Genomic DNA, 25,996 nt, shown 5'->3' on the forward strand with positions numbered 1-25,996 from the left:
GTGCATCTTGTAATCACACTCATTAAGTAAAGTTGGTGTGCTCACAATTCGTGACCCACTTTTTAGCTACAGCTATTGCCCCATCCCTTTGTCTGTCACGCCCTTGAACACTAGGATGTTTCCGTAGGAACTGTTGGGATGGACAACTATCAGCTGATAAGAGCTACTTGGTAGGGAGTGGTATGCGAGCACTGTGGTGCTCCGCTCTCTCAGTAAGCCCTTCTGGTTCACACTGGAGGTAATAGTCAGATGAGGGGCTTTCGCACCGGAGGAACCTTTTCATAGTTCCTAGAACTATTGGCTGAAGTACCCGGATTTTTCAGTGTTTGCACCACAGGAACTAGGAACGATTTTAGGTCTAGGAACTCCTTTTGGGGGAACTAAATTAGCTCCCACTTCAGAGTAGGGTCTAAACCAGCACTATAGGAACTATCAGATTTGTCAAACGTATGTCAAACACCGGCACCCGACATTTTTAAAAAGCTGTGTAAATATGTTTACTTCATGAACATGGAAAACAGTGATAACAGCATTTAACTGTTGTCTGTAGGGTTGTGTTCTTTCTTCGCCGCGATTATATGTAACACTTAGAGTTGTCATAGGAGATTTCGTCTCTTAGCCCCACTTTTTGCTCTTTCAGTCGCCTAAATTATGCGTTTACATTTCATCTCAGTTATCACGAAACCCACGACACACAACAAACACAGCTCCGATCACGGCATCCTCTAACCAGTTGTTTTTAGCTTTTGTAAATGCCCCACTTAAAGACACCGCTGTCGGTCGCTTCAGAGTTCCTATTCCCGGTGCGAATGCAACCAGGAACATGGCCCGGGGGACAAATTATTTCTCTGGGAACTGAATAGTTCTAGGAACTTCGTTATAGGAACTAGCCACTAGGAAGGCTAGTTCCTATAGTGAAGTTCCTAGAACTATTCAGTGCAAAAGCCCCTATGACTGTATGTCGACTAGTACCCTAGGAGACACAGTTTTGGTTAACCATGTTCCTTGGTAGAGCAGGCAGTTGAGAGAACGGTGTTCTCTCCTGAGGCCTCTCCCAGTCCTTAGGACGGGATACTTAATTCTCCCTTGAGTAGGTTGTCCCTCTGGAACTAATGGCAGAGGGTCTGGGTGGCAGTTCTCTAGTCTGTTCCACCTTATTGGTGGCAGATGCAGTGAGGCTGCAATCTACCTAGTCAGTTCTGCCCCAGGTCACATAGATTAGGTGATAGGGGTGGTATTGAGCTACGGAGCTATCAGCCTCAGGCTGATAGTTCTTGGTCACTAGGTGTGCTGTATGGCAATCTTTGGCTACAGTTTTGTTTGCTGGTGATTTCACACAGGGGCATCGTTTACATATGGCAGAGTATGGCAGTTGCCATACCCTGGCATTCAGACAAAACGGGAAATAAACAGCTTATGATGCTGCTTGTTAGTTCTGTTGCTTGAGATGGCCTTTGGCAGAGGTTGCAGCTTTGAAAAGCAAACTTAAATAGTCTAAAGGTGATGATACATGGGGCAACTTTTTGAGCAATGTTGCCAGGCAATGTTGCTTGGGCACTTTCCCATTGAGAATGGCAACATTGCTCGGCAACATTGCCCGGCAACATTGCGCAAAAAAGTTGCCCTGTGTATCATCACCTTAAAACCGTGTCCTAACTAGACGCGACGCATCAAGATTTTCCAGCGGTAAGCAATTTATCCGTCCAAACCAGACTGGACCGGAGACATGACAAAATCAATCAAAAATCACAGCCAATCAGTTGAGCGTGTGGGCAGGCTCTCTGTGCAAGCGCACTGCATTTGCAACGAAATGGATAAGTACATTATCAAATTCCTAAATCTTACACAATTTGTGACTCATTTTTTTTATTTTTTTTTATCACAGAATACACTTGTTTGTTAATCTTGAGTTGACAGTTTGAACATTGTTGTTTCCTTGAAAATTTATTTTCAAGATCTGAGGTGAATTAGCCTATCCATTGTTGCTTTCAGTATGTCTATAAAGGTCACAAAAAATGATATTCAAAGTCACATTAAATTCTTTTTATATTAAATAAAGCACATAATCAGCACCTGAGATTATCATTGTCATACTTTGTATGCTGTTTCAGCCGCAGCGCCCGCAGAGAAATAGAAACTGTTTGAAAAACAGAATCGTCGCGTTAGTACAAAAAAAAAAAAAAGTGATTAACGTGGAAAAGATACATTTTCTTGAGTGTTGCGTTTTGTTAGGACACAGTGTAGATAGGGCTGTTTCAGAATTTGCATTGATTTCGTATTGTTGTTGTTAAGTCTGTGCATGACCTCGTTCATTTTTTTTGGTATGGTAGATTTTTGTCCACATTTTGTTTAGATATTATATATTTAGCCTACTTGGGAATGTTGTTGGTTTATGGGCAGAAGGAATCATGCCATACCCTACATTTTTGTGAAACGCCGCCACAACACAGTGAGCAGGCATTTGAGCAGTAGGGCATAGTGAGTATTTCATTCCCATAGCGTCAACTCCATGACGCAGTGTCTCATTCCCCTTCTAACCTTATCTAACATTCCCCTTATCTAACCTAACGTCTCACATCCACACGAGGGGTAAAGAAAAAAAGGTTGCACTCTTAGCAAGGAAAAGGAAATTTACAGCAAAGACTATAAATGCTATACATGAAACCTATATAAAATTTACAGAGATTGTCACTGCATTGATTCACAGAATGAGCAACAAGACTTGGTGATAAAAAAAGTCAAAAGACGCAGTTACTATCTGCTGCAACTGGCGGGCCATTACTGGTAGTGCAAATATAAATGACTTCAAGCACAAATGTTGCACCCGTCCATACGTTTTTGACTCATAGTTTGCTTCTAGTGAACCAATGGCAGTTTCTTTTCAGAACTCTATGCACAGTAGTGCTGTAGATATTTATAGTATCACGCAGTAGCAAAAGGACAGATCAAAGCTGCAATAATCAATGCACGAGTCATGACATGTAACAGTCCCTTTGAACAACATCAATCAGAACGACTGCACAGCCTTGTGAACAACAGAGTATTGAATATTGCATTATTGAATCATTATCACACCAAATCCCCAAATGAAAACATCTGGGTGGGTTTCCAGATTGACAAAGAGATTGTCACATGTACATGATGCACATTGCAGAATGGTATGGGTGGATTTGGGGGGCTTTTACCACTAGGCTAGTGGCTGATCAGGTTGGGGGATGGGGGGTCCTCATCTGAAGGACGTAGCCCTGTCTGTACACAGGGGCACTGCCTTGGAAAACCTTTTTCTTTGCAGTGGGTCTGAATGATGCTGCTTTAGGGCTGAAGACATACAGCAGATGACAGCTTCACCATTGAGAGCCATTTACCCAACTGATTGCTTTTTTCATTGGGCACAATGGAAACAGTCCACATAATACATAATACTACACTCAAGTGAATTGAATTTAGAGAGCACTAGAGCTGTCATTGTATTATGAGGAAGAATGCAACTATACGTACACTTCATCTTCATAATCCTTCGGTGGAGACACTGCAATGACCAGGTCAATCCAGTCCTGCATGCACATACACAGAAAAATAACAAGCATATGCACATGAACAAAAGGATGGAAGTGTTTTGTACGAGTCAGATAAATTCTAGCACACAATAGAAGACATGCAGTCAGTGATTTATTTTCCTCCTACACATTTCATTTGCATTAATTAAATGCGTTAACTGTGAATAACATTACTTAAAACCCCACTCTCTTGACGTTTGACAAACACAATGGCACAACGTTCTTGATACATTCTGCTTCACTTCTGCTTCAACCCTTCATCTATATTTGATGATGCTTGCTGAAAAAATCATTACAGCAACAGACCTTGTGCACTTTCTTTGGATTTGTGTCTCCCAAGGAAAATAATATTAAGAAAAAAAAAAAAAAAAACTAATTTCCAATAGCATAGGTTGTTGTTTTAACCTAATAATAATTAAAAAATAATGCATACCTACAACCATACTATTTCTATAACTAATGTTGAGGGAAATCGTAATTCTGCAGAATTGGTTTAATGCAGTCGGAATTATCGTAATTACTGTAATTGTGCAATGAAACCTTAGAGATTCCACACAGCTATTCACGTCACTGTACTCAGAAATGATTCATTTTCAACACTGTAAAATATTACAGCACCATTAAGTAATTTGAACTTATTTGTTCTCTTTAACTCCAATTGTCATGACAAGTTTTGGATTTTGAACACAAGTTTTTAAAAAATAAACTTAAAATAATCCATTGTCTTGATTTTTTTGTGAGTTGAAAAAAAAAAAGGTTATCTTCAAGTTGAGTTAACTTGTTTAGTTGAGTTCACTCACATTTTTAAGGCAGCAGGTGAACTTTCATTTCTAAGTTTAACCAGCTGGAAATGTTTTACAGCAGCACTAATAAGATCCAGTTTTGTTGTTGATGACAGCAAAAGATATAATACATAAATCACTACATTTCAGTTCACCTCTATATTCTTCCAAACCAATCTCATTAAAAATGTTGTATTCTATTACATTTTGTCAAATTCATTCAAGTCATATGAAAACGTACGATTTTTAGAGAAAAACTAAGCATGAAGGTCTACTCCTAAACCAATATCAAAAAGATATGAAAACGTGAATGAGATTTTACAAATTCATGTGAATTCAAGACCAATGTAAAATGCCCAAATTTTAAATAGTTACGAATTGCTACAAGAGTGTGTTGATTCTTCTGTAAAATCTTAAAGAACAAGGAAAGTGCACAAATGCTGGAATAAAATGACACTTGGGACTGATAGACACAAAGCTACATAAGTTTAAAAGTTAAAAAGTTATATAAATATGACTACTGAAAATTTGGTTTGTTACATTCAGGACGTTATGTGAATGGTTTTTATGCTGGAAATTGCAGTTATTCCAACATTACGTGAATGCAGTATATGGTAAGATGTAAGATGAGAGCAAGACTCTTATTTGTAGTGGAAAGCAATATCAAATTTGTCAAAATATTCACAAACGCAAAAGGATGACGAATGTGTAGAATTTGATGAGTGACCAGTGTTCAAATCTAGAGTGAATTTAAGTGTAACTGATAAGGGTGTGTTCACACTTGGCAGATTTGGTTCAATTAAAACAAACTCTGGTGCAATTGCTCTGTTAGTGCAGTTCATTTGAATAAGTGTGAACGCAACCATCTGAACCTTTGTGTGCCCCAAACAAGCGGATCGCTGAAAAGGCCAAAAGAAATCTGGTGTGGTTCGACAGAAATATGAACACAACACAGACCAAAGACTAAATGACTAAATGAACCAAAAACTGGTGATGTCAAGTGATGCAACTAATAAGACTGAAGAATAAGACAGAATGCATAAGAGTTATAGTCATGACGTTGCCCATCACAGTTCAGTAGAGACGTCGGAAACGCATCTCCTTGTCGCAGATCTTTGTTTGTGTGTGTAACAGAGTAATTCCTATCATTGTTTTGACTCCTTATAACATTTTATAAGCTATTCATGAGTTCTCAACTGGTAAAAATACCATCAATATGTACACACACACAACGAGCGCATTTAGCCCAGCACAAAGCATTAGGGGCTTTCGCACCGGAGGAAATTTTTTATAGTCCCTAGAACTATTGGCTGAAGTACCCGGACTTTGCCATGTTCGCACCGCAAGAACTAGGAACGATTTTAGTTCTAGGAACTCTTGGGGGAGCTAAAATAGCTCCTACTTCAGAGTAGGGTCTAAACCAGCACTATAGGAACTATCAGTGACGTAAGTGTACGTTGATTTGTCAAACGCATATGCATTTTTGAAAAGCCGTGTAAACATATTTACTTCACGAACATGGAAAACAGCGATAATGGCATTTACCTGTTGTCTGTAGGGTTGTGTTCTTTCTCCGCTTCAATTATATGTAATACTAAGAGATTTCTTCTCTTAGCCCCTGTTTTTGCTCTTTCAGTCATGTATATTATGCGTTTACATTCCATCTCTGTTATCACAAAACCCATGACACACAACAAACACAGCTCCGATCACGGCATCTTCCATTCACTGGTTATTAGCGTTTGTAAATGCCGCGCTTAAAGGACGCCGCTGTTGGCCGCTTCAGAGCTCCTATTCCCAATGCGAATGCAACCAGGAACATAGCCCGGGGGAGAAATTAGTTCTCAGGGAACTATCTTAGTTGCTAGGTCCTATAACTTAATTCTTAGAACTATTCAGTGCGAAAGCCCTTAATGTTTTGGATTTTCAGCAAGTTCCATAACAAAATACACGTCATAAAAGCTGTTTTTGTGTTTTGTATCTTTCGGTTCGGTCTTAAAAATGAAAAAAAAAACAAAAACAAAAAAAAAAGCTTTCAAAGCTTTGTGAAAGCTAAGCAAACTAAGACTAAATGTATAATTTCCTTTTTTGATTCGGACCAAAAGAACCAAGAGAACTGAACTACAAGTGTGAACACACCCTAAATATGTGTGTGTGTGCAAACCATTTGGCTCCAATGAGCTGCATGGTCTTCTTCACCCCCAAGACAATCTGTTCAGACAGATCAACTGATTAAAAGTGATTGGTTGCTTTATTGTAATGAGGGCCGTACCCCTCCACTGTTCCAGGCCTGAGACATTGAGGTCTGTCCTTCAGCTAGAGTCACATCCGTCAGGATCTTTCCATTCACAGCCATGATCTCATCACCCGACACGAGCCCACCTGAGATAACATGGTCAAAAACAAGGAAAATTAACAGTAATAAATTTAAGAAAGTAATTTTGAAACAAAACTAAATGTTTTATTAAGTCAATATAATCAATATCACAAATGATTGAGTGTTGTTGTGTAGTTGCTAAGGTGTTTGCTAAAGCCTAAAGTCAAAAGAACCAACCTTCAAACCTCTATGATATCCTGGAAACGTATTATTTTTGTAGGACTTACCGTGTTTATCTGCTGCACCTCCCTCATAGATAGACGACACCACAATCTTTCCCAATGGGGAGTCGATCCCTCCCTCTATGGCCAGATCAAGATTTCCTTCCTAAAGAATGTGAATAGAATCAAAAAAATCTTATTTTCCATTTTACAGATGTTGCTCACTTTTCTGTTTTTTTCTTATTTCCTTAATTACCTTCTTAATTCTCAAAAGTCGCACATCTCTGCCAGCTATCTGCTCAGCCGTGAACTGTTAAAACATACACAGTTTGAGCAAAGATGGTAAAAGTAATATTCCATAGAGAAATGTTCAAGGAGTGAGTCATATCTGTGTTATAAAATGGAAAAATGGCAAAAGGGTACAGAGAGAACTGTTAATGTAAAAGGTTACAATACCATGGAATATGGATCAAAATCATCCTCGTATTTCTGAAATCCCTGCAAAACAAATGAGGTTTAATCTAAGGACATAATTTAAACAGAAACAAATTAGTGCTTATTGATTTCCAAGAAAAGACAAATGAACACTATATATCTGGATAATTGTCACTCTAATCCAATTAATGCCAAGTTCTGTTTACTCTTCCAGATCAGTGTTTAACAAAACATGCCTCAGTAGATTGGCATGGCCACTATATCAATCTATAAAAAGCATCTGCACTCTGTATTTTTTATTATTGCCATTTAAACACAAAACTAATAGCATATTTCGAATAAATTTAAAATAATGGTACAATCACATAAACTGCAGTCATATCACTGGTCTAAAAAAGCTGTTTTATTCTTTATTTATTACCGCCATTTTGAGATCACATGACCAGCTGAATGCTACTCGCTTTATCTTGTCAACCTCCACATTGTTGGACATTTTCGCTTTCAGAATGAATTGATCATGACTGAATGAGTATTTCTACGATGAAATTGGTGCGCAACGCTATATCCACTTCTATAGGTGTCAGTATAAATTCCAAGACAATTGTCATATCAGCCGGTATCACAAACAAAATTTTGCGTGTGCATATTTATACAAAAATCTGTTGCTTACTTCACTTATTGTGTTTATATTTGAATTAAAGGGTTAGTTCACCCAAAAATGAAAATTCTGTCATTAGTTACTCACCCTCATGTCGTTCCAAACCTGTAAGACCTTCGTTCATCTTCAGAACACAAATTAAGATATTTTTGATAAAATCCGATGGCTCAGTAAGGCCTGCATTTCACGTGTTTCAATTCATACAGTTCATGTGAATATTTATATCTACAATATCTAGTGATGGGCGATTTCAAAACACTGCTTCATGAAGCTTTACGAATCTTTAGTTTTGAATCAGTGGTTCAGAGCGCCAAAGTCACGTGATTTCAGTAAACGAGGCTTCATTATGTGATAAGTGTTTCGAAGTTTCAATGGTTCACCACTGGGGGGCGTGACTTTGGCAGTTTGATACATGCTCCGAACCACTGATTCGAATCAAAAGATTCGTAAAGCTTCGAAGCTTCATGAAGCAGTGTTTTGAAATCGCTCATCACTAGATATTGTCATAAAGTCGTTATTTTGTTTTTTTGGTGTACAAAAAGTATTCTCGTCAACATTAAGGTTGAACCACTGTAGTCACATGAACTGTTTTAAATACTTTAGTAGCTTTCTGGGCATTAAAAGTGTTAATTATCTTGCTGGCAATGCAGGCCTCACTGAGCCATTGGATTTTATGAAAAATATCTTCATTTGTGTTCTGAAGATGAGCGAAGGTCTTACGGGTGTGGAACGACATGAGGGTAAGTAATTAATGACAGGAATTTCATTTTTGGGTGAACTAACCCTTTAAAGTTAATGCAGGATGTTACATTCAAGTTTCTTTTTAAATACAGAGCTAAACAATATAAAAAGTCAATAAAAAGAACAATGTACCATAACATGAAACAGTATAACACAATGAATAATATACTACTACATAGTACACATATATTAATAATGAGAAAGGATGCATTTGATTTGTTGGATCCATTGGTAGCTTTCTAGTTGGATGGTGCCAATAGGCAATCATCTGCAATGATGTTTAGGTGCAATATAAAGGTTCTCTCACAACCCTAACACACTTAAAACCACTGGTCTTCCATCAAGACAAATAATCAAATAAGGTTTAACAACCACTGAACCTACAAAATGGAAACACACAGACCTCCAGTGATGCAATTCCTCATAAAAAAATAAATAAAATAAAATGAAATTGCACACAAAGATGCCATTCGGTGAATATTTACTCTAATATTATATAACCTTCAGTTTGATTCTCCCATTTGAGCAGTGCATATGAGATCCACTCAAATGTTGCTTTCACAGCAAATAAGATGGAGGTATGATTGCATGGGAATATATAGGTGTGACTGTGGTAGAATTCTGATATATTCGAGTTAATCCACCAGTTCAGTGTCATGGAAGGGTGAAAATATAACATCTTAACTGAAAGAAGTGTAATATTGCAATCATACTTCTGATGTCCTTGAGTATTTTAAGAGATATTCATAACATGCACGTTTAACACAAGAAAAGCAGTAGACATTTACCTAAGACAAGAATAAAATCTACACTAGCTATGTTTCCATCCAAAGTTGTGAATTTAACTTGGAATATCATATAAAACACTTGTGAATAAACCAGAGTTTCCATCCAGTGAGTCGAAGAGAACAATAATTGCAGCAGTTTTTTATGCGATATCCCAAAATGCGCATAAAAATAGATGGATAAAAACATAGCAGATTTCCACAAACAACCCAAAATTCAGACCTTAAATGGTTCATATAATGTATTTTCATATCATTTAAAATACCCAAACAGTAATTTTTTTTTTTTTTGCTGCTGTGCCTTTAAGACTTCTATGTAAACATCCATTATATAAACAACAACAAACGTGTGTGATTGTGGTTCAATCACACAAATTTTTAGTTTTAGAGCAAGTATTTCGCATTATATGACCCATTTAATTATTGTCAAGAACACAAAACTAGTTTTAAATCAGCACAGATGGATACATTTTACCAATATCCCCCAGGGAAATATTGTTAGAAATGTAGTATACGCTTCACATGCAGATGTATACAATCAGACTGCAGAGACTTCACTCAAGGACCAGAGTGCTTAGAGAGAGAGGAGGGGTGTAACACAAAGTAATAATGACAGTTACTTGTTTCTTTCTGGATTTAAAGGACGTGTTGTACGTGACCATCCGTTTGAGCATCTCTGGGGGCTGAAACAAACGTTATTGTGACTGACTCTTAAAAACACCTCACAATAACACACACTAAAAGCTTACACCATCTCATTATGTGCCATATAAGGTCTACCTCAGCATGGCAAATAGATCTATTAACTATTATCTATGAATTCAGGCATCTGTGAGCTATAAAAACAACACTGACTGCTTGACTGCACTGATGATCCATTATATACGGAACAACAACGATGGTGAAGCTATAAGGTACTGAATCATTTGAGAGAAAGGACATCTGTTTCTTTAGATAAGAGTGAACAAGATGGATCATTAGGCTTATGCATTATAGCAAAATAAATTTATCAATAATAAAGTAAGACTGAATAGACACCCCAAGGCAGCAAGGTCTTGTCCTCTCTTGATCATCTTGTTATCCTCCTAAAATAACCACAGAATTGGCAAGCACCCATTCACTTAAATTTAGGAGGGACAAGGACAGGGCAAAGCGATTAACTTCCTTTGTGATCTGATGAAACAGAACTGAATGTCTGATGGAGGACAGGGACAGTATGTCTAGGTTTGTCATGTTGATCAATCAGAGACATTTTAATTCTAAAAGTCTCATTGTGTACACAAATGGAAAAGGCATCTCTCTTTTCACCTCTCTCCCCTACTTTTCTTCTCCTTCTGTCTTCTTAATCAGTGCAATCAGTAAAAGCTGCATCTATGTAGTCCTCCTTGAGTTTGAAAAACTCAAATTATAATCAGTGAGTCAAATAGCAATTGGAGCAACAATCAAACCAATGAGTCAATGTTATAAAGATCCAGTAGCTTATGCATGCATCATCATTACCATTATCATCATCGCACGTACACACTGATTCTTCCTGTCTTACCATGGTCTCAAAGCGAAGTGTGGGTCTTTGTGAGGTCTGATTTGGTAGCATGACAGGTTTTGACATGACAGGGTTGATCTGTCTCCGCTGGTTTGGAGGGCTGGGGGCTATTTGCTATGCAGATGTTAGCAGTAAGGGACACAAACTTAAGGTCAGGGTGTGATATACCTTCAAGAGTTACGCAATCCTAATCACACAACACAAATTATATTTTATGAATATTTAATATAGGAAATATATAGATCATGCAAAATGTCAGCCATTGTCTTTCTAGTAATAATGATGTTTTTTTGAAATGGCTTTTTAAATTTCATTACCTCACAAATATAGTAGTCAACATTTGAAGTTGTCCGAAAACCTTTTTCTTAGGACACTTTAGTTCTTAAGACAGCTTGGATTAACGTTTTTGATCCACTTCAAATGTTGACTACTGTAAAAGGAGGTATGTGTATATATAATACAGTGCAAACAGTTACGGTTTCATATTTTATTATATCTTTTCATGTAACAACACTGAAGAAATCACGCTTCGCCACAATGTAAAGTAGTGAGTGTACAGCTTGTATAACAGTGTAAATTTGCTGTCCCCTCAAAATAACTCAACACACAGCCATTAATATCTAAACCACTGGCCACAAAAGTGAGTACACCCCTAAATAAAAATGTCCAAATTGGGCCCAATTAGCCATTTTCTCTCCCCGGTGTCATGTGACTCGTTAGTGTTACAAGGTCTCAGGTGTGAATGGGGAGCAGGTGTGTTAAATTTGGTGTTATCACTCTCACTCTCTCATACTGGTCACTGGAAGTTCAACATGGCACCTCATGGCAAAGAACTCTCTAAGGATCTGAAAAAAAGAATTGTTGCTCTACATAAAGATGGCGTAGGCTATAAGAAGATTGCCAAGACCCTGAAACCGAGCTGCAGCACAGTGGCCAAGACCATACAGCGGTTTAACAGGACAGGTTCCACTCAGAACAGGCCTCGCCATGGTCGACCAAAGAAGTTGAGTGCACGTGCTCAGCGTCATATCCAGAGGTTGTGTTTGGGAAATAGATGTATGAGTGCTGCCAGCATTGCTACAGAGGTTGAAGGGGTGGGGGGTCAGCCTGTCAGTGCTCAGACCATACGCCGCACACTGTATCAAATTGGTCTGCATGGCTGTCGTCCCAGAAGGAAGCCTCTTCTAAAGATGAAGCACAAGAAAGCCCGCAAACAGTTTGCTGAAGACAAGCAGACTAAGGACATGGATTACTGGAACCATGTCCTGTGGTCTAATGAGACCAAGATAAAGTTATTTGGTTCAGATGGTGTCAAGCGTGTGTGGTGGCAACCAGGTGAGGAGTACAAAGTCAAGTGTGTCTTGCCTACAGTCAAGCATGGTGATGCGAGTGTCATGGTCTGGGGCTGCATGAGTGCTGCCAGCACTGAGGGAGCTACAGTTCATTGAGGGAACCATGAATGCCAACGTGTACTGTGACATACTGAAGCAGAGCATGATCCCCTCCCTTCGGAGACTGGGCCAGAAGGCAGTATTCCAACATGATAACAACCCCAAACACACCTCCAAGACGGTTATGGACGGGCCAAGCATGTCTCCAGACCTAAACCCTATTGAGTATCTGTGGGGCATCCTCAAACGGAAGGTGGAGGTCTCTAACATCCACCAGCTCCGTGATGTTGTCATGGAGGAGTGGAAGAGGACTCCAGTGGCAACCTGTGAAGCTCTGGTGAACTCCATGCCCAAGAGGGTTAAGGCAGTGCTGGAAAATAATGGTGGCCACACAAAATATTGATACTTTGGGCCCAATTTGGACATTTTCACTTTGGGGTGTACTCACTTTTGTGGTCAGCGGTTTAGACATTAATGGCTGTGTGTTGAGTTATTTTGAGGTGACAGCAAATTTACACTGTAATACAAGCTGTACACTCACTACTTTACATTGTAGCAAAGTGTCATTTCTTCAGTGTTGTCACATGAAAAGATATAATAAAATATTTACAAAAATGTGAGGGGTGTACTCACTTCTGTGAGATACTGTATAGGATTTGTGGCAACTATATTTATTTTGTATGGAGCCCAGCACATGATATGCAGGAAAAAATAGTAAGCTACGATTTAGCAAATCGAGGGAACCAATTAGTAAATCCTGCACACGATTTAGCAATTGAAGGAACGAATTAGTAAATTGTGCACACGATTTAGCAAATCAAGGAACAAATCAGTAGATCTTGCGCACGATTTAGCAAATCGAGGGAACAAATTAGTAAATCTTGCGCACGATTTAGCAAATGAGTAAATCTTGCACAGGATTTAGCAAATTGAGGGAATGAATGAGTAAATCCTGCACAAGATTTAGCAAATCGAGGGAACGAATTAGTAAATCAAGGGAACGAATTAGTAAATCTTGTGCACGATTTAGCAAATCGAGGGAATGAATTAGTAAATCCTGCACATGATTTAGTAAATCGAGGGAATGAATTATTAAATCTTACGCACCATTTAGCAAATCGAGGGAACGAATTAGTAAATCTTGCGCACAATTTAGCAAATCAAGGGAACGAATTAGTAAATCTTGTGCATGATTTAGCAAATCAAGGGAACGAATTAGTAAATCCTGTGCATGATTTAGCAAATTGAGGAAACGAATTAGTAAATCTTGCGCACGATTTAGCAAATCGAGGGAATGAATTAGTAAATTGTGTGCACGATTTAGCAAATCGAGGGAACGATTTAGTAAATCTTGCACACGATTTAGCAAATCGAAGGAATGAATTAGTAAATCCTGTGCACGATTTAGCAAATCTAGGTAACAAATTAGTAAATTGTGCAAACTATTTAGCAAATCGAGGGAACGAATTAGTAAATCTTGTGCATGATTTAGCAAATTGAGGGAACAAATTAGTAAATTGTGCGCATGATTTAGCAAATCGAGGGAACGAATTAGTAAATCTTGCGCACGATTTAGCAAATCGAGGGAACGAATTAGTAAATCTTGAGCACGATTTAGCAAATCGAGGGAAAGAATTAGTAAATCTTGAGCACGATTTAGCAAATCGAGGGAAAGAATTAGTAAATCTTGCGCACGATTTAGCAAATCGAGGGAAAGAATTAGTAAATCTTGGCACGATTTAGCAAATCGAGGAAACAAATTAGTAAACCTTGAGCACGATTTAGCTAATCAAGGGAACAAATTAGTAAATCGTACGCACAATTTAGCAAATCGAGGGAACAAATTAGTAAACCTTGAGCACGATTTAGCTAATCAAGGGAACAAATTAGTAAATTGTGCGCACAATTTAGCAAATCAAGGGATAGAATTAGTAAATCTTGCGCATGATTTAGCAAATCGAGGTAACGAATTAGTAAACCGTGCGCACAATTTAGTTTTTTTTTTTCTTACATGTGCGGGGCTCTGTAACTTCGAAATGTAATCTCTTGAAACAGGCATGGATGGAGAACTGTTAGAAAGATATTTCTGCTGTAAAGAGATAAAAATGGAGTGGAAGGTCCAGTGCAGCATGTATCTTTTACAAACTAAGGACTCACCAGTGGATTATTAGAGGTGGATATCCTGCTAGCATGAGATGTGTTTCTCATCACCTGGACCACAAGGATAAGGTTTTCAAAAGTCTAACAATGATAGGAATCACTGGTACAGCGAGGGTGTCAAACCAAACAACATGCTTTCACCCCAAATGATGATATGTATCCTAACAAACATCTTTAACAAGAAATCAAAAATGGGTATTCTCATCTGCAAAACAACACACTCAAGGCATGCATGTATGTATGTATGACATAATAGGTGGGTAAAGTTAAATTTTTTGGGGGTGACAGTGCAATGACACCTATAAGCATGTTCAGCATCTAAATTTCCAAAAAGACTGGAAATAGAATTACCAGTGCTTTCACAGGTTTCATTGCACAGGATTTGCATCTCTATGGGATTTCCACAGTGTTGCAGATGCAATATTGGGGGGCCATTTCAGTAAAGATAGCAATACTACGTAATTTGGAATCAAATTGGATTGAATTGTGATGTGACTAAAAAATCCCCACCCCTATATGACATAAATAATCAACTCTCACACTGATAAAAATGTTAACTATGCTAACCGTCAAGTTGCGGTCAACCTTCGGGCTGGGTGGGCGTGAGAGCTCAATGGGGATGGTGGAGTGGAAGCCCCCTCTCTGCCTGTAACCATTGTCCCCAAACCTGCTCCCTTGTTCAGATAAGCTTGAAGAGCGAGGATAGTTGGATGACCCTGCATGGTACTTGTCCTCCATGTGCAAGGGTGGAGGAGGCGGTGGAGGAGGAGGCGGTGGTGGTGGAGGAGGAGGAGGTGGTGGAGGGGGAGGTGGCTGAGACAAGGACAGACCCCTGGAGGAGAATAGTGGGGCAGAAGGGGGTGGTCGGCTATGACCTATTGAGGAAGGGGATACCCTTGTGGCTGGTGGGGAAGGTGGGCGTTGAGGGGCTGGTCTGGGACTGGGTTGCATTAGGTGCTGTGTTCTTGGAGATGGAGGGCGATGGTTTGATGTCTGGTAAAGTCGGGGTGAGGGTGGAGGGCGTGGTAAGGGAGGTGGAGCTTGGTTGGATGTAGGTGGAGTTGGGGCTAGTCTTTTCAAAGGCTGCCTTAGACTTTGGTCCACATCATCTAAGTTTATGTCATCAAGGTCAGTAGTGGCCAATGTCAAGCCTCCAGGGAACCTCCTCTTGGAGGGACCAGTCGACGCAGGAGAACGGGTTGGAGACATCTAGAGGTACACTTCAATTGCTTAGAACTCTAATCTAACAAACTATGGACTAGAACAGTGTTTCTCAAACCTGTCCTGGGGACCCCCAACCACTGCACATTTTTTATGTCTCCCTGATTTAACACACCTGATTCAACTCATTAGCTCATTAGTAGAGCCTGCAAGACTTGAACTGGGTGTGTCTGATGAGGGAGAATGTTCAAAATGTGCAATGGTGAGGGGTCCCCAGGACAGGTTTGAGAAGCACTGGACTAGAAGACTAACACACATTAGGATACTTGAGTAGAACTTGATAGACTTTACCTCTGGAGACTCATTTTCAACTGAGGAGATTTGCTCTAGTCTGGTTTGGCAGAGCCTTTCCACCCAGTGCTGCACCTTTTCCGACTCTTCCAGATCTTCCCTCTCAGTTTCTGACACCTGCAGTAGTTGAATTAGTAAAGCCACATCCAAAGATGGAAACTTTAGGGCTTTTCTCACTGCGCTTAACCCTGGGTTATCATCATTCTAAACACTGCTTTTAACCCTGGGTAAAGGAGCGTTTCACACTTGTAATTAAGATGTGGGGTTTACACTGCTTTTTACCCGGGGTTATGAAACCCTGTTCTGGAGCAGGATTACCACCGCTGTTGCAGTGTTAACTCTGCATTGCAGTGCCAAACTTGTACAGTATGAAAAGATGCGGTGTTAGAATGTTACAACTAGATGCTAGCAACCGACAACCAATCGCATGCCTTATATCCAAGTGCTTTGGACATGGAAACACAGCACGATGTATTTCTGCATATGATAGGAAAAATGTCAAACAGTGATGAAAAACTCAAAAACTGGAGTGAAGAAGAGACCGTCATTCTTACCTTTATAGTTCAAAAAGTTCTAAGAAAAGAACTTGATATTACAGTCAGCAATGTGTAATATGAGGATGCGCAATGCTAGAGCCTTTATGTAAACAGGTCATGCGCTGCGTTTGTCCAGTCAGTGACACTGACACCGCAAATATGCAGATAAGGACTTTAACCTGGGGTTTAGGAATGTGCAAGGTGAAACGGTACCTTATGAATACCCAGGATTAACTGTCAACCCCGGGTATAGTATGAGCAGTGTGAAACGCGAATAAAGATAACCCAGGGTTCCATTTATCAGGGGTTTAGAATGACCAGGGTTAACTACTGTATTTGTAAGTGTGAAAAGCCCTTCTGATATACTAATGAGAATGTAGTGGACTTCCATTAGAAAGGGTACAATAGTGCAGTTACCTGCTAAAACTAATTTAGTCTCTGTTCAAATATGTACATTTGACCAATAAAGGTCAATGAGAGTCAGAGGGCCAAGAAGACAGAGTCATTTACACACATTAAACTGGGAGTACAATATGAGTCAGCAAACCCTACTATAACCTCACTGGAACAAGTCTAATACCTCTTGCAAAAGTCTGCTGATTTTCATCTGCTTCTCTCGCTCAAGTACTTCTTCCTTCTCCTTGGCAAGTTTCAGCTCAAACTCCATCTCTTTCTTGTTCTTTTTCTCGGCTGGGAGAGTGTCAGTCTTGGACATCTTCTTCTTCTTTTTGGTCTCTTTTCCTTTCTAAATATCCAAAGTGATTTGAGAACACCTAGTGGACTTTTCACCAATGTCAACCTAACTACCATGCAAACCATAACTTTAGACATATCTCCAAGATGAACAACATATTCCATAGTTCTAGCACACCAAAACAGCACAACAAGCTTGAAGCACACAATGTACCTTTTTGAGTGTAGGCAACTTTCCTTCGTAACGGTAAAACCAACCAAACGCTAAGATAACAAGAGTGATACATTAGTTCCATGCAAAAACTCAGCCATGATATGGCGTATTCTGCAGATTCATTCATCCAGAAGCTACCAAAAGATCCAACCAAACAAGACAAGGAGGATAGTCTACATGCAGGTGAAGTGTCTTAAAAAAGGGGAAGTTTGTCTTTGTCTATAATGCCATATGAATACTTCACTTACTTCTTCAGTCTCTTCTTCATAGGACTCAGCAGCTGATGGAACCAGAAAGTGACAGACATGGCACAGACAGAAAGACATAGGCCACACATAGAGAGATGATGCATTCCAAACATAAATGCACATCCATTCATGCAAACAATAAAGGAGTAATGGTGCATTATGTGTACCGTTTTAGACAGGGTAACATATTGTTTGACATTTAGAGAATAGTGTAGTTCTACCGAGGGCATTCAAAGTCCATGCACTGGAGAAGTTTTATAGGTGTTGTCAACTTACTGGAGGTTTTTGGTTTGGGTGAAGGTGCAAGGCGTGTGGTTGGTGGGGGCGAGGGAGAGGGGAAGGGGGAGGGGGAAGGAGATTTGGATTTTTCCTTGGAGCCCCAATCTTCTTCCCACTCTTTATGGTGCTTCCTTTCCGCTGCATCAATTCTGACACACACAACACATTAAATGGGCAGTCATCTATCCAGACAAGCCAGCTAAATAATTTCTGAGTAGATATATAAATTTGGTATGAACATCAACACAATAAACACAAATGTCAAGAAGTTGACCCCTTTTTTAGTAAACAAATTATTTGTTACATTTATTTATTTGTCGTATTCATTATATATGAAATCTGAATGCATTTTCACTGGACAAAAAAACATTGGTTGTGAAAGCTAGAAGTGACTTAGGACATATCAAACAGAATGTGCTTCCATCCCTCACTTTCATCAACATCAATTTGCTCTACTCTGACTTCTGAGGTCTGTTTACTTTGAAGATATTTTTGCTTGGCAACATTACACAAGTGTTACCTCTCCATCTCTTTGCGATGCCGTTCTTCTTCCTCTGCAGTCTTCTGTGATATCTCCATCTTCCTCCTGCAAAATATTGCACATATGAAACAATAAAATTGATAATAACTCATGCAGATTTTCTTTAATTTCGAATCAGTGGTTCGGTGCGCCAAAGTCACGTGATTTCAGTAAACGAGGCTTCGTTACGTCATAAGTGTTTTGAAATTTCAATAGTTCACATGACTTTGGCAGTTTGATACGCGATCCGAACCACTGATTCGAAACAAAAGATTCGTAAAGCTTCAAAGCAGTGTTTGTTGAAAAGTCATTATTTTGTTTTTTTGGCGCACAAAAGTATTCTTGTTGCTTTAGAATATTAAAGGTTGAACCACTGTACTCACATGAACTGATTTAAATATGTTTTTAGTACCTTTCTGGGCATCTGAAAGTGTTAATTAGCTTGCTGGCAATAGAGGCCTTACTGAGCAATCGGATTTTATCAAAAATATCTTAATTTGTGTTCTGAAGTTGAATGAAGGTCTTATGGGTGTAGAACGACATGAGGGTAAAGTAATAAACGACATAATTCTCATTTTTGAGTGAACTAACCCTTTAACATTTGTTTTTGTCTCTTGTTGGGTGATTCTTTTGTAGGTTCTTCAATGTTTTTATGAATTGTTATGTCTAGAGTCCTTGTTGTTTTACATGATTGTTTTACATAGGAATTCTAAATTCTGCTATTTGACACTTATACTGGAACAATCTGGGTATTTGGCATGCTGTATGTGTACAATTATGTCACAAAATTATGTTGAGTTATATCTTGGAGGAGCCATGCAAATGTTCTTTCACAAGTGTTTGCATGTAAAAGAACAGTCAAATAGTGCTTATCTTGTGTAGTGTTCAGTTATGTGTTTTTTTTCACTGACTGGCGCTCTTTCTCCTGCTGTTCTTTGAGGATTTTGTTGGTCTCTAATGCCACCCTCTTCTGATGCATGAGCTCCTGTCTCTCCAGCTCACGTCGAGCTTCAGCCGCCAGCCGCTCCTCATCCGTCATAAACAGTTCCCTTCCCTGAAACATACAGTTGACAAATCAGCACTTTTGCAGAAATATATGCACAAATACAATCTATTATATACTGTACAGATCACATGCTTGAAGCACAAGATGTTATATGTTACTGGAAGCCATGAACTAAGCATAATTCACATACATTTACCAGCTAAAATACCAGAAAGACAAATACACCAATAAACAACATTGAGGTTTACAGCATAATACAAAAAACATCTCCACAATTTATAACTCTTGTCCACCGCTGTCAATTACAACAGCTTTATACTAGGCAAATGGCTTTCTTTTTCACACAGCCCCTATGAGAGAGATAAAAGCCTTGGGGCGAGTCTTTGAGATGGCAGAAATGTATTGGGCTCTCAGTGAACTTACAGCTCCAGTGAGGACAGTAATGGTCAGACTCCTGCTGCTCTTTAACACTCTCACTGCCTGAAAACACACACATTAACCAACATGATTACAGTTTAAATATACAGAGAGGTTCTTAATTAATTGTTTGACTTTTTCCAGCAAGCTCCTACTTACATCTTGATGACTCAGGTTGGTGAATTCCACCCCATTGACCTCCACAATCTGGTCGCCAATCTACAAGCCACACAAACAGACACTTATTAGTGTGTTACTACACTTGAATCAAAGAGCAATGGTCTATTAATGCAGTTTAATCTCAGAATTAAATTAAATGACCTGTAATCCCACTTCAGCAGAGAGTGAACCCGGCTTCACATTGCTCACATAGATGCCTGGTTTCTGTGTTGGTCCACTCGATATGCTACAACAGAGAGTATTTCTTTGTCACAAGATGTTGCGTTAAATGTACAGTAAGTACATTATGACAATATGCATCAATAAATCTTTTGTAAATTATTTTCTATTATTGGCGGTAGAATCAGTTCAGTTTCTTCCTTACCTGATTCCCATGCCTTTGGTGCCCACCAAACTAAGGAATACTTTCTTTTCCTTGATCTCTTTCCCTCCAATTGAAGTCAAGCCAGCAATACTAGTCTTCTTATCCTTGGAGGGAACAGTAAAAAAATATTTACTATTATTATTACTATGTTTTATTTTAAAGAAACAGTATATTAATCCTTTATACTACTACATATACTATATACATCAGCCAATATTTTTTGGGCAATATAGTATGATATTGGGGAATATGAAGTTATTCTTGAGGATGAAAAAACACATCTGAGGAAAAATATGCTCAGATTTGGTGCAGTTTTTGATATTTATATGACCAATTTAGATGAAATTCCAATAGTTATGTAAATCAATGTGATCTTTATAGCAGACGAGTTACATAAAATGCATATTAATATCAATTGTCACTCTACATATCTCCCAATAATATGTCTTAGTATCTTGTCTATCCTTGTATTGTTCAACTGGTCGAGGTTGATATGGGATTCATAAAGTAATTAGTAATAAGTAATCCAATACTTTTTAGAGAGAGTAATTAGTACAGTAAACAAACTAATGCTAAAAATGTAATTAGCAGCCAGTAATTAATTTACTTACCCAACTCTGATTATACTAAAAGGCCTTTTACTTGCTAAAAAAATAAACTATCAATCAGATGACAGAAGGCATGTATAAGATTGTGTACAACAGGTTTTTCAGCAAACTTTTGATTTAGAGGCCTTGGAAATTTGATAATAAAATATGATACAGCTTTATGGTATTAAAACATGGAGAAAGAAACTCTTACCCCCGACTCGGACACAAACTGATCCACAAACTGCCACTTCAGAGGGTTATCAGAGGAGCTGATTAGGACAATAATTAAAATATTTTCACAATATTATTATAGAAATAAAGACAAATTAGTGTTAGCAAAAGTTACTCTAATTAAAGTGAACACAAATTACCTCTTGACAGGAATCATTCCCACATCTGTGAAGAGAATGTCACAATAAGAATAATCAAAATCCATCAATAAATAGCGAATAAATGATATGTTTAGCTAACAGCATGAACTCCTAATTAATTACTCAACTGTTAAATCAATAACTATTCAACTGTGAGGGAATCACTGTAACTGACAGCTAAATCAATGAATTAACCCCAGTAGAATCAGACGCAATCAATTTTGTGCTCTAATTAATAAGGTCAGCTCTGCAGATGATGGTATACAAGTGAAAAATCTTACAGCGGACTTTCAGAGACACAGTCTTCTTGGTCTTGATGAGGTTGATAACCTCCTCATGAATGCAGGAGGAGATGGAGTAGCCATTAATACGCACAATCTCATCACCAACCTGAAGAAGACACAGCAAAGCACATTGATATTGCTTTAAAAATTTTAAATTAATACTGAAAATACAAAAAACATTTTAATTAGACCAGAATATTTATTTATATATATTTCAAGTCTTTGTCACAACAAAGGTAGCACAATTTGCACTATAAACACTTGGGCTGGATTTGAATGCCATATGGGATAAATTCTTTGAATTTATCTGCAGGACAAACATTAATCAGATTACAGTAGAGGACAAGGACTGTGTTTGGAAAGAGGACAGGAGAAACTTAAGAAGGCTTATTGCTCCCTCTAGTGGAGAGAAGGTGAACTGATCATGACTGTTTGGCATGTCTTTTGTGCAGCCCATGTATTCATTTGAAAGTTTAATATTTTCTGTTGTTTAATATATAGGCAAGAGAGTGTCTGCTTAGGGTCCAAATATGTTCAGTGTGCTCATACATGGGGCATTATTTACTGAAACAAAGCTGTACTTGCTATATAAAGGTTATATAAGCAGCTTTATAACCAGGCATCACTGAGTTTTTCTGGATTTTCTTACCTGCAGGCCGACATTTCCTGCCTGTCCATCTTTGACTATCTGTGATATAAAGAGCCCACAGCCGAACTCCAGCCCGCCTCGAACACTCAAACCCAGACCCTCAGGGTGTGTGCGGTCCAGACGGACTTCCTTCAACTTCCTGCTCATAACAAAAGTGGACAAAATAGTGGCATGTAAAATCAGTAATAATTAAAAATAAAATAAAAGTAATAATTAGTGAAATAATAATAAGAACAATAGAACAATAATATTATAACTACAAAAGAAAACTTTGTCAAGACAAACTTTAACGATTTGATAAAGCCTTGCCTGAAACTTTTAAAATTATATATATATATATATATATATATATATATATATATATATATATATATATATATATATATATATATACACACACACATATATGTATACACACACACACACACAACAGTTCGTTGTGGTTCTCGAATCTGATTGGCTAAGAGGTCTTTCCAGCCATGCAATATTCTACCAATATCGCCATGAGAACTGTTTCACTGTTTGAATCTCTCCGCTTTCAGCATTCTCGCAGCATTTTGTAACAGAATGTAGTTTTAAGAGTTTTTTTTTTAGGCGAGAATATAGTTTAGACTTCAGATATGCGATTTATATGTAAACATAGCGCCTATTTGAACATTTTTTTAGCCTCTTTTAGAGATGCGAGCTCCAGGCTGTCAGCAGCCGTTCAGTGCTCATGTACCCGCAGAGAACAGCTTCATCTCGGCCAGTCCTTCGGGAATTTGCTGCTGGCTCTTATGTAGATAGTGTTTAAACATGAGGTATAATTCGTTTTGCGGTATATCAAACGGGCAATCTTTGGTCTTATTAATCTATTATTTGTTCCAGAGCTAATATTTTTGGCTTAAGGGCTATATTAAGATTCATAACTTTATATTTACATTGAAATTAAATCCTGTACTAACTAACACTGCTTTTGTACGTTTGACTGAACTTTGCTTGTATTTTTTCCTATTTTACTTCTTATACTGTTATAATGGCTATTGTTGTTCATTTAAATATTATTGTTCAATAAATAAAATTTTATATAGATTATTTTTAATAATAATTTTTGGTATTGAGAAAGAGTCCATTAGTGATTTCGACTTCAGTGAAAGTTACATAAATACGCTATGAGATGGTGGCAAAGACTGTCTTTATGAGTGAGTGAGTCAGTCGCACATTTACAATTATTACATTTATTCATTTGGCAGACGCTTTTATCCAAAGTGACTTACAAGTGAGGAATACAACAAGCGAGTCATCATGAAGAGGCAAATAGACACAAGAAGTGCTCACAATACAAGTTTCAGACATTGCTCAGAGTATCATAAGCTACAATAGAGAGGGATTAAAGGAAGTGAAAGGATAGGTAATGAAAGGATAGGGTTTTTTGTTTTTTAAGATGAGGTTACGTGCTCACGAAAGAGATGAGTTTTCAGCTGTCTTTTGAATATTGCCAGGGATTCTGCATTCCGGATGAAGGCAGGAAGATCGTTCCACCAGCATAGAGCAGTGAACGAGTATGTTCTGGAGAGTGATTTTGTGCCTCTTTGTGATGGTACCACGAGCCTTCGCTCCTTTAGTGAGCGCAGGCTTCTGGTAGGGGTGTAGACTCATAAGAGTGAGTGGAAGTAGGAGGGTGCTGAGCCTGTGGTAGATCTGTAAGCAAGCGTCAACACCTTGAACTTGATGTGAGCAGTGCAGGGAGATGAAGAGAGGTGTGACGTGGGCTCTTTTCGGCTCGTTAAAGACAAGACGTGCTGCAGCATTCTGAATCATTTGTAGAGGCTTGATTGTGCATGATGGCAGTCCAGCCAGAAGAGCATTGCAGTAATCAAGTCTAGAAATGACCAGGGCCTGGACGAGAAGTTGTGTTGCATGTTCTGTTAGAAAGGGCCTGATTTTCCTGATGTTGTGTAGTGCAAATCTGCATGACTGAGCTGTCTTCGCAATGTGGTCTTTGAAGTTCAGTTGGTCATCAAGGATTACTCCAAGATTTCTGGCCGAATTTGATGGGGTAATTGAGGATGTACCAAGCTGGATGGTGAAATCATGCTTTAGAGTCGGATTGGCAGGGAAGACGAGAAGCTCAGTCTTTGCCAGGTTGAGCTGCAGATGATGTTCTTTCATCCATGCCAAGATGTCCGCCAGACAGCTTGAGATTCGTGCAGCTACTGTGGGATCATCTGGTTGGAATGAAAGGAAGAGCTCGTGTCATCAGCATAGCAAAGGTAGGAGAAACCATGTGCCTGTATGATGGGACCAAGTGATGTAGTGTAAATGGAGAAGAACCCTGAGGAACCCCCGTGGTCAGTTGATGAGCTTTGGATACCTCCCCTCTCCAGACAACTCTGAAAGACCTACCTGTGAGATAGGATTCAAACCAGTGAAGTGAAGTACCTGTGATGCCCAGTGATGAGAGGGTGGACAGAAGGATCTGATGATTCACCGTGTCAAAGGCAGCAGATAGATCGAGCAGAATGAGAACTGATGATTTGGCCATTTGAATGCAAAGACTTTTATATTGAAATTGACTGAAACAAGGACATTGTTTTTACTTTAAACATAGTACGAGATGCGACTGACAAATGCTTTGACTAGCGCTGTAATGGGAATGCCTTAAATGTTAAAAGGACAAAGACAAAAGATATCTCTTTCCTCAGCGGACATTCAAACTGATTTTGTGATTATGAATATAAGAATGACCTGAAAAATATCAGCTAGATGCAGATAATGCACTCTCTCATGTGATCTCTCTCTCATAAGATCTCTCTCATAATACTCCACATATTACAGTGAGTTTTTATGAAGCGACTCAACGTTCCTTCATTGTTAGTTCTAAAGTGACGTTTTAGAATTAGTAACAAAGGCTTGAGCTCAACTGTTAAACTGTCAACTTGAGACTTGAATCCATGGTGTAAGGAAGTACTTCTGCACAAAAGAGGGTTAAGTACTTAAGTATAATATAATTAATATAATATAATATAATATAATTAATATAATATATTTCCTTATTTTCTCTGAGAAAGATACAGCAAGAGGGAACAGAATCCAGGTCATTGTGGTCTTATTAGTGCTGTGCATCAGACACGGTTGAATAAACCTTCTCTCTCTGTGCTCATAACCACGTCTGACCGAGCATGAGAGAAAACAATGATTCTTTTTGGAGATGAGAGCAGTGACTGTCATTCTACCTCCTCCAGTGTCCTCTTTCTCTCTGTCTTTATTGCCTTCTCTGCTGTTCATGCAGAGAAAGATTTCCATACTGCTCAGAAACATCACACCCTATTAACCCTTTTTTAACACGTAATTATTCTCTGAGTTCCTCGTTTCCTCTCTCACCTGGATCTCTTGGGCGTGAGCTGGTCGTACTGCACCTGGTGCTTCAGGGGAATCAGGGGTCTGATGGCATCGAACAGCGGAAGGCGTTTGGGCTCATTTATCACCAGTTTCAGGTCACCGACCAGGACAGGCAGGTCCATGGATCTAAAGGGCAGAGCAGAGCCATTTAAACAGGACCTG

At 38.7% G+C, this 25,996-nt stretch overlaps 1 protein-coding gene across 2 annotated transcripts in view; it reads right to left on the bottom strand.

The window, feature by feature from the left end:
- ush1c (Usher syndrome 1C) overlaps positions 1-25,996 on the bottom strand; it is a 34,650-nt gene that overhangs the window by 676 nt on the left and 7,978 nt on the right. The window contains exons 3-20 of one of the 2 annotated variants that reach the window (XM_051884707.1): positions 25,817-25,960; positions 22,454-22,592; positions 21,802-21,910; positions 21,521-21,545; positions 21,361-21,418; positions 20,560-20,663; positions 20,337-20,421; positions 20,175-20,234; positions 20,022-20,078; positions 19,504-19,646; positions 18,593-18,658; positions 18,070-18,221; positions 17,794-17,825; positions 7,334-7,375; positions 7,134-7,187; positions 6,944-7,043; positions 6,612-6,721; positions 3,499-3,554 (exon numbers count right to left, since the gene is read on the bottom strand). In XM_051884707.1, the coding sequence (XP_051740667.1) occupies positions 3,499-3,554; positions 6,612-6,721; positions 6,944-7,043; positions 7,134-7,187; positions 7,334-7,375; positions 17,794-17,825; positions 18,070-18,221; positions 18,593-18,658; positions 19,504-19,646; positions 20,022-20,078; positions 20,175-20,234; positions 20,337-20,421; positions 20,560-20,663; positions 21,361-21,418; positions 21,521-21,545; positions 21,802-21,910; positions 22,454-22,592; positions 25,817-25,960 (1,536 nt within the window). Of the gene's footprint in view, positions 1-3,498; positions 3,555-6,611; positions 6,722-6,943; positions 7,044-7,133; positions 7,188-7,333; positions 7,376-11,039; positions 11,154-14,587; positions 14,642-15,157; positions 15,800-16,102; positions 16,220-17,218; positions 17,674-17,793; positions 17,826-18,069; positions 18,222-18,592; positions 18,659-19,503; positions 19,647-20,021; positions 20,079-20,174; positions 20,235-20,336; positions 20,422-20,559; positions 20,664-21,360; positions 21,419-21,520; positions 21,546-21,801; positions 21,911-22,453; positions 22,593-25,816; positions 25,961-25,996 lie in introns of those variants that run through there. The other variant, XM_051884708.1, reaches the window with a different exon arrangement.

This window comes from Ctenopharyngodon idella, chromosome 24 (assembly GCF_019924925.1).
Source record: "Ctenopharyngodon idella isolate HZGC_01 chromosome 24, HZGC01, whole genome shotgun sequence".
Taxonomy (NCBI): Eukaryota; Metazoa; Chordata; class Actinopteri; order Cypriniformes; family Xenocyprididae; genus Ctenopharyngodon; species Ctenopharyngodon idella.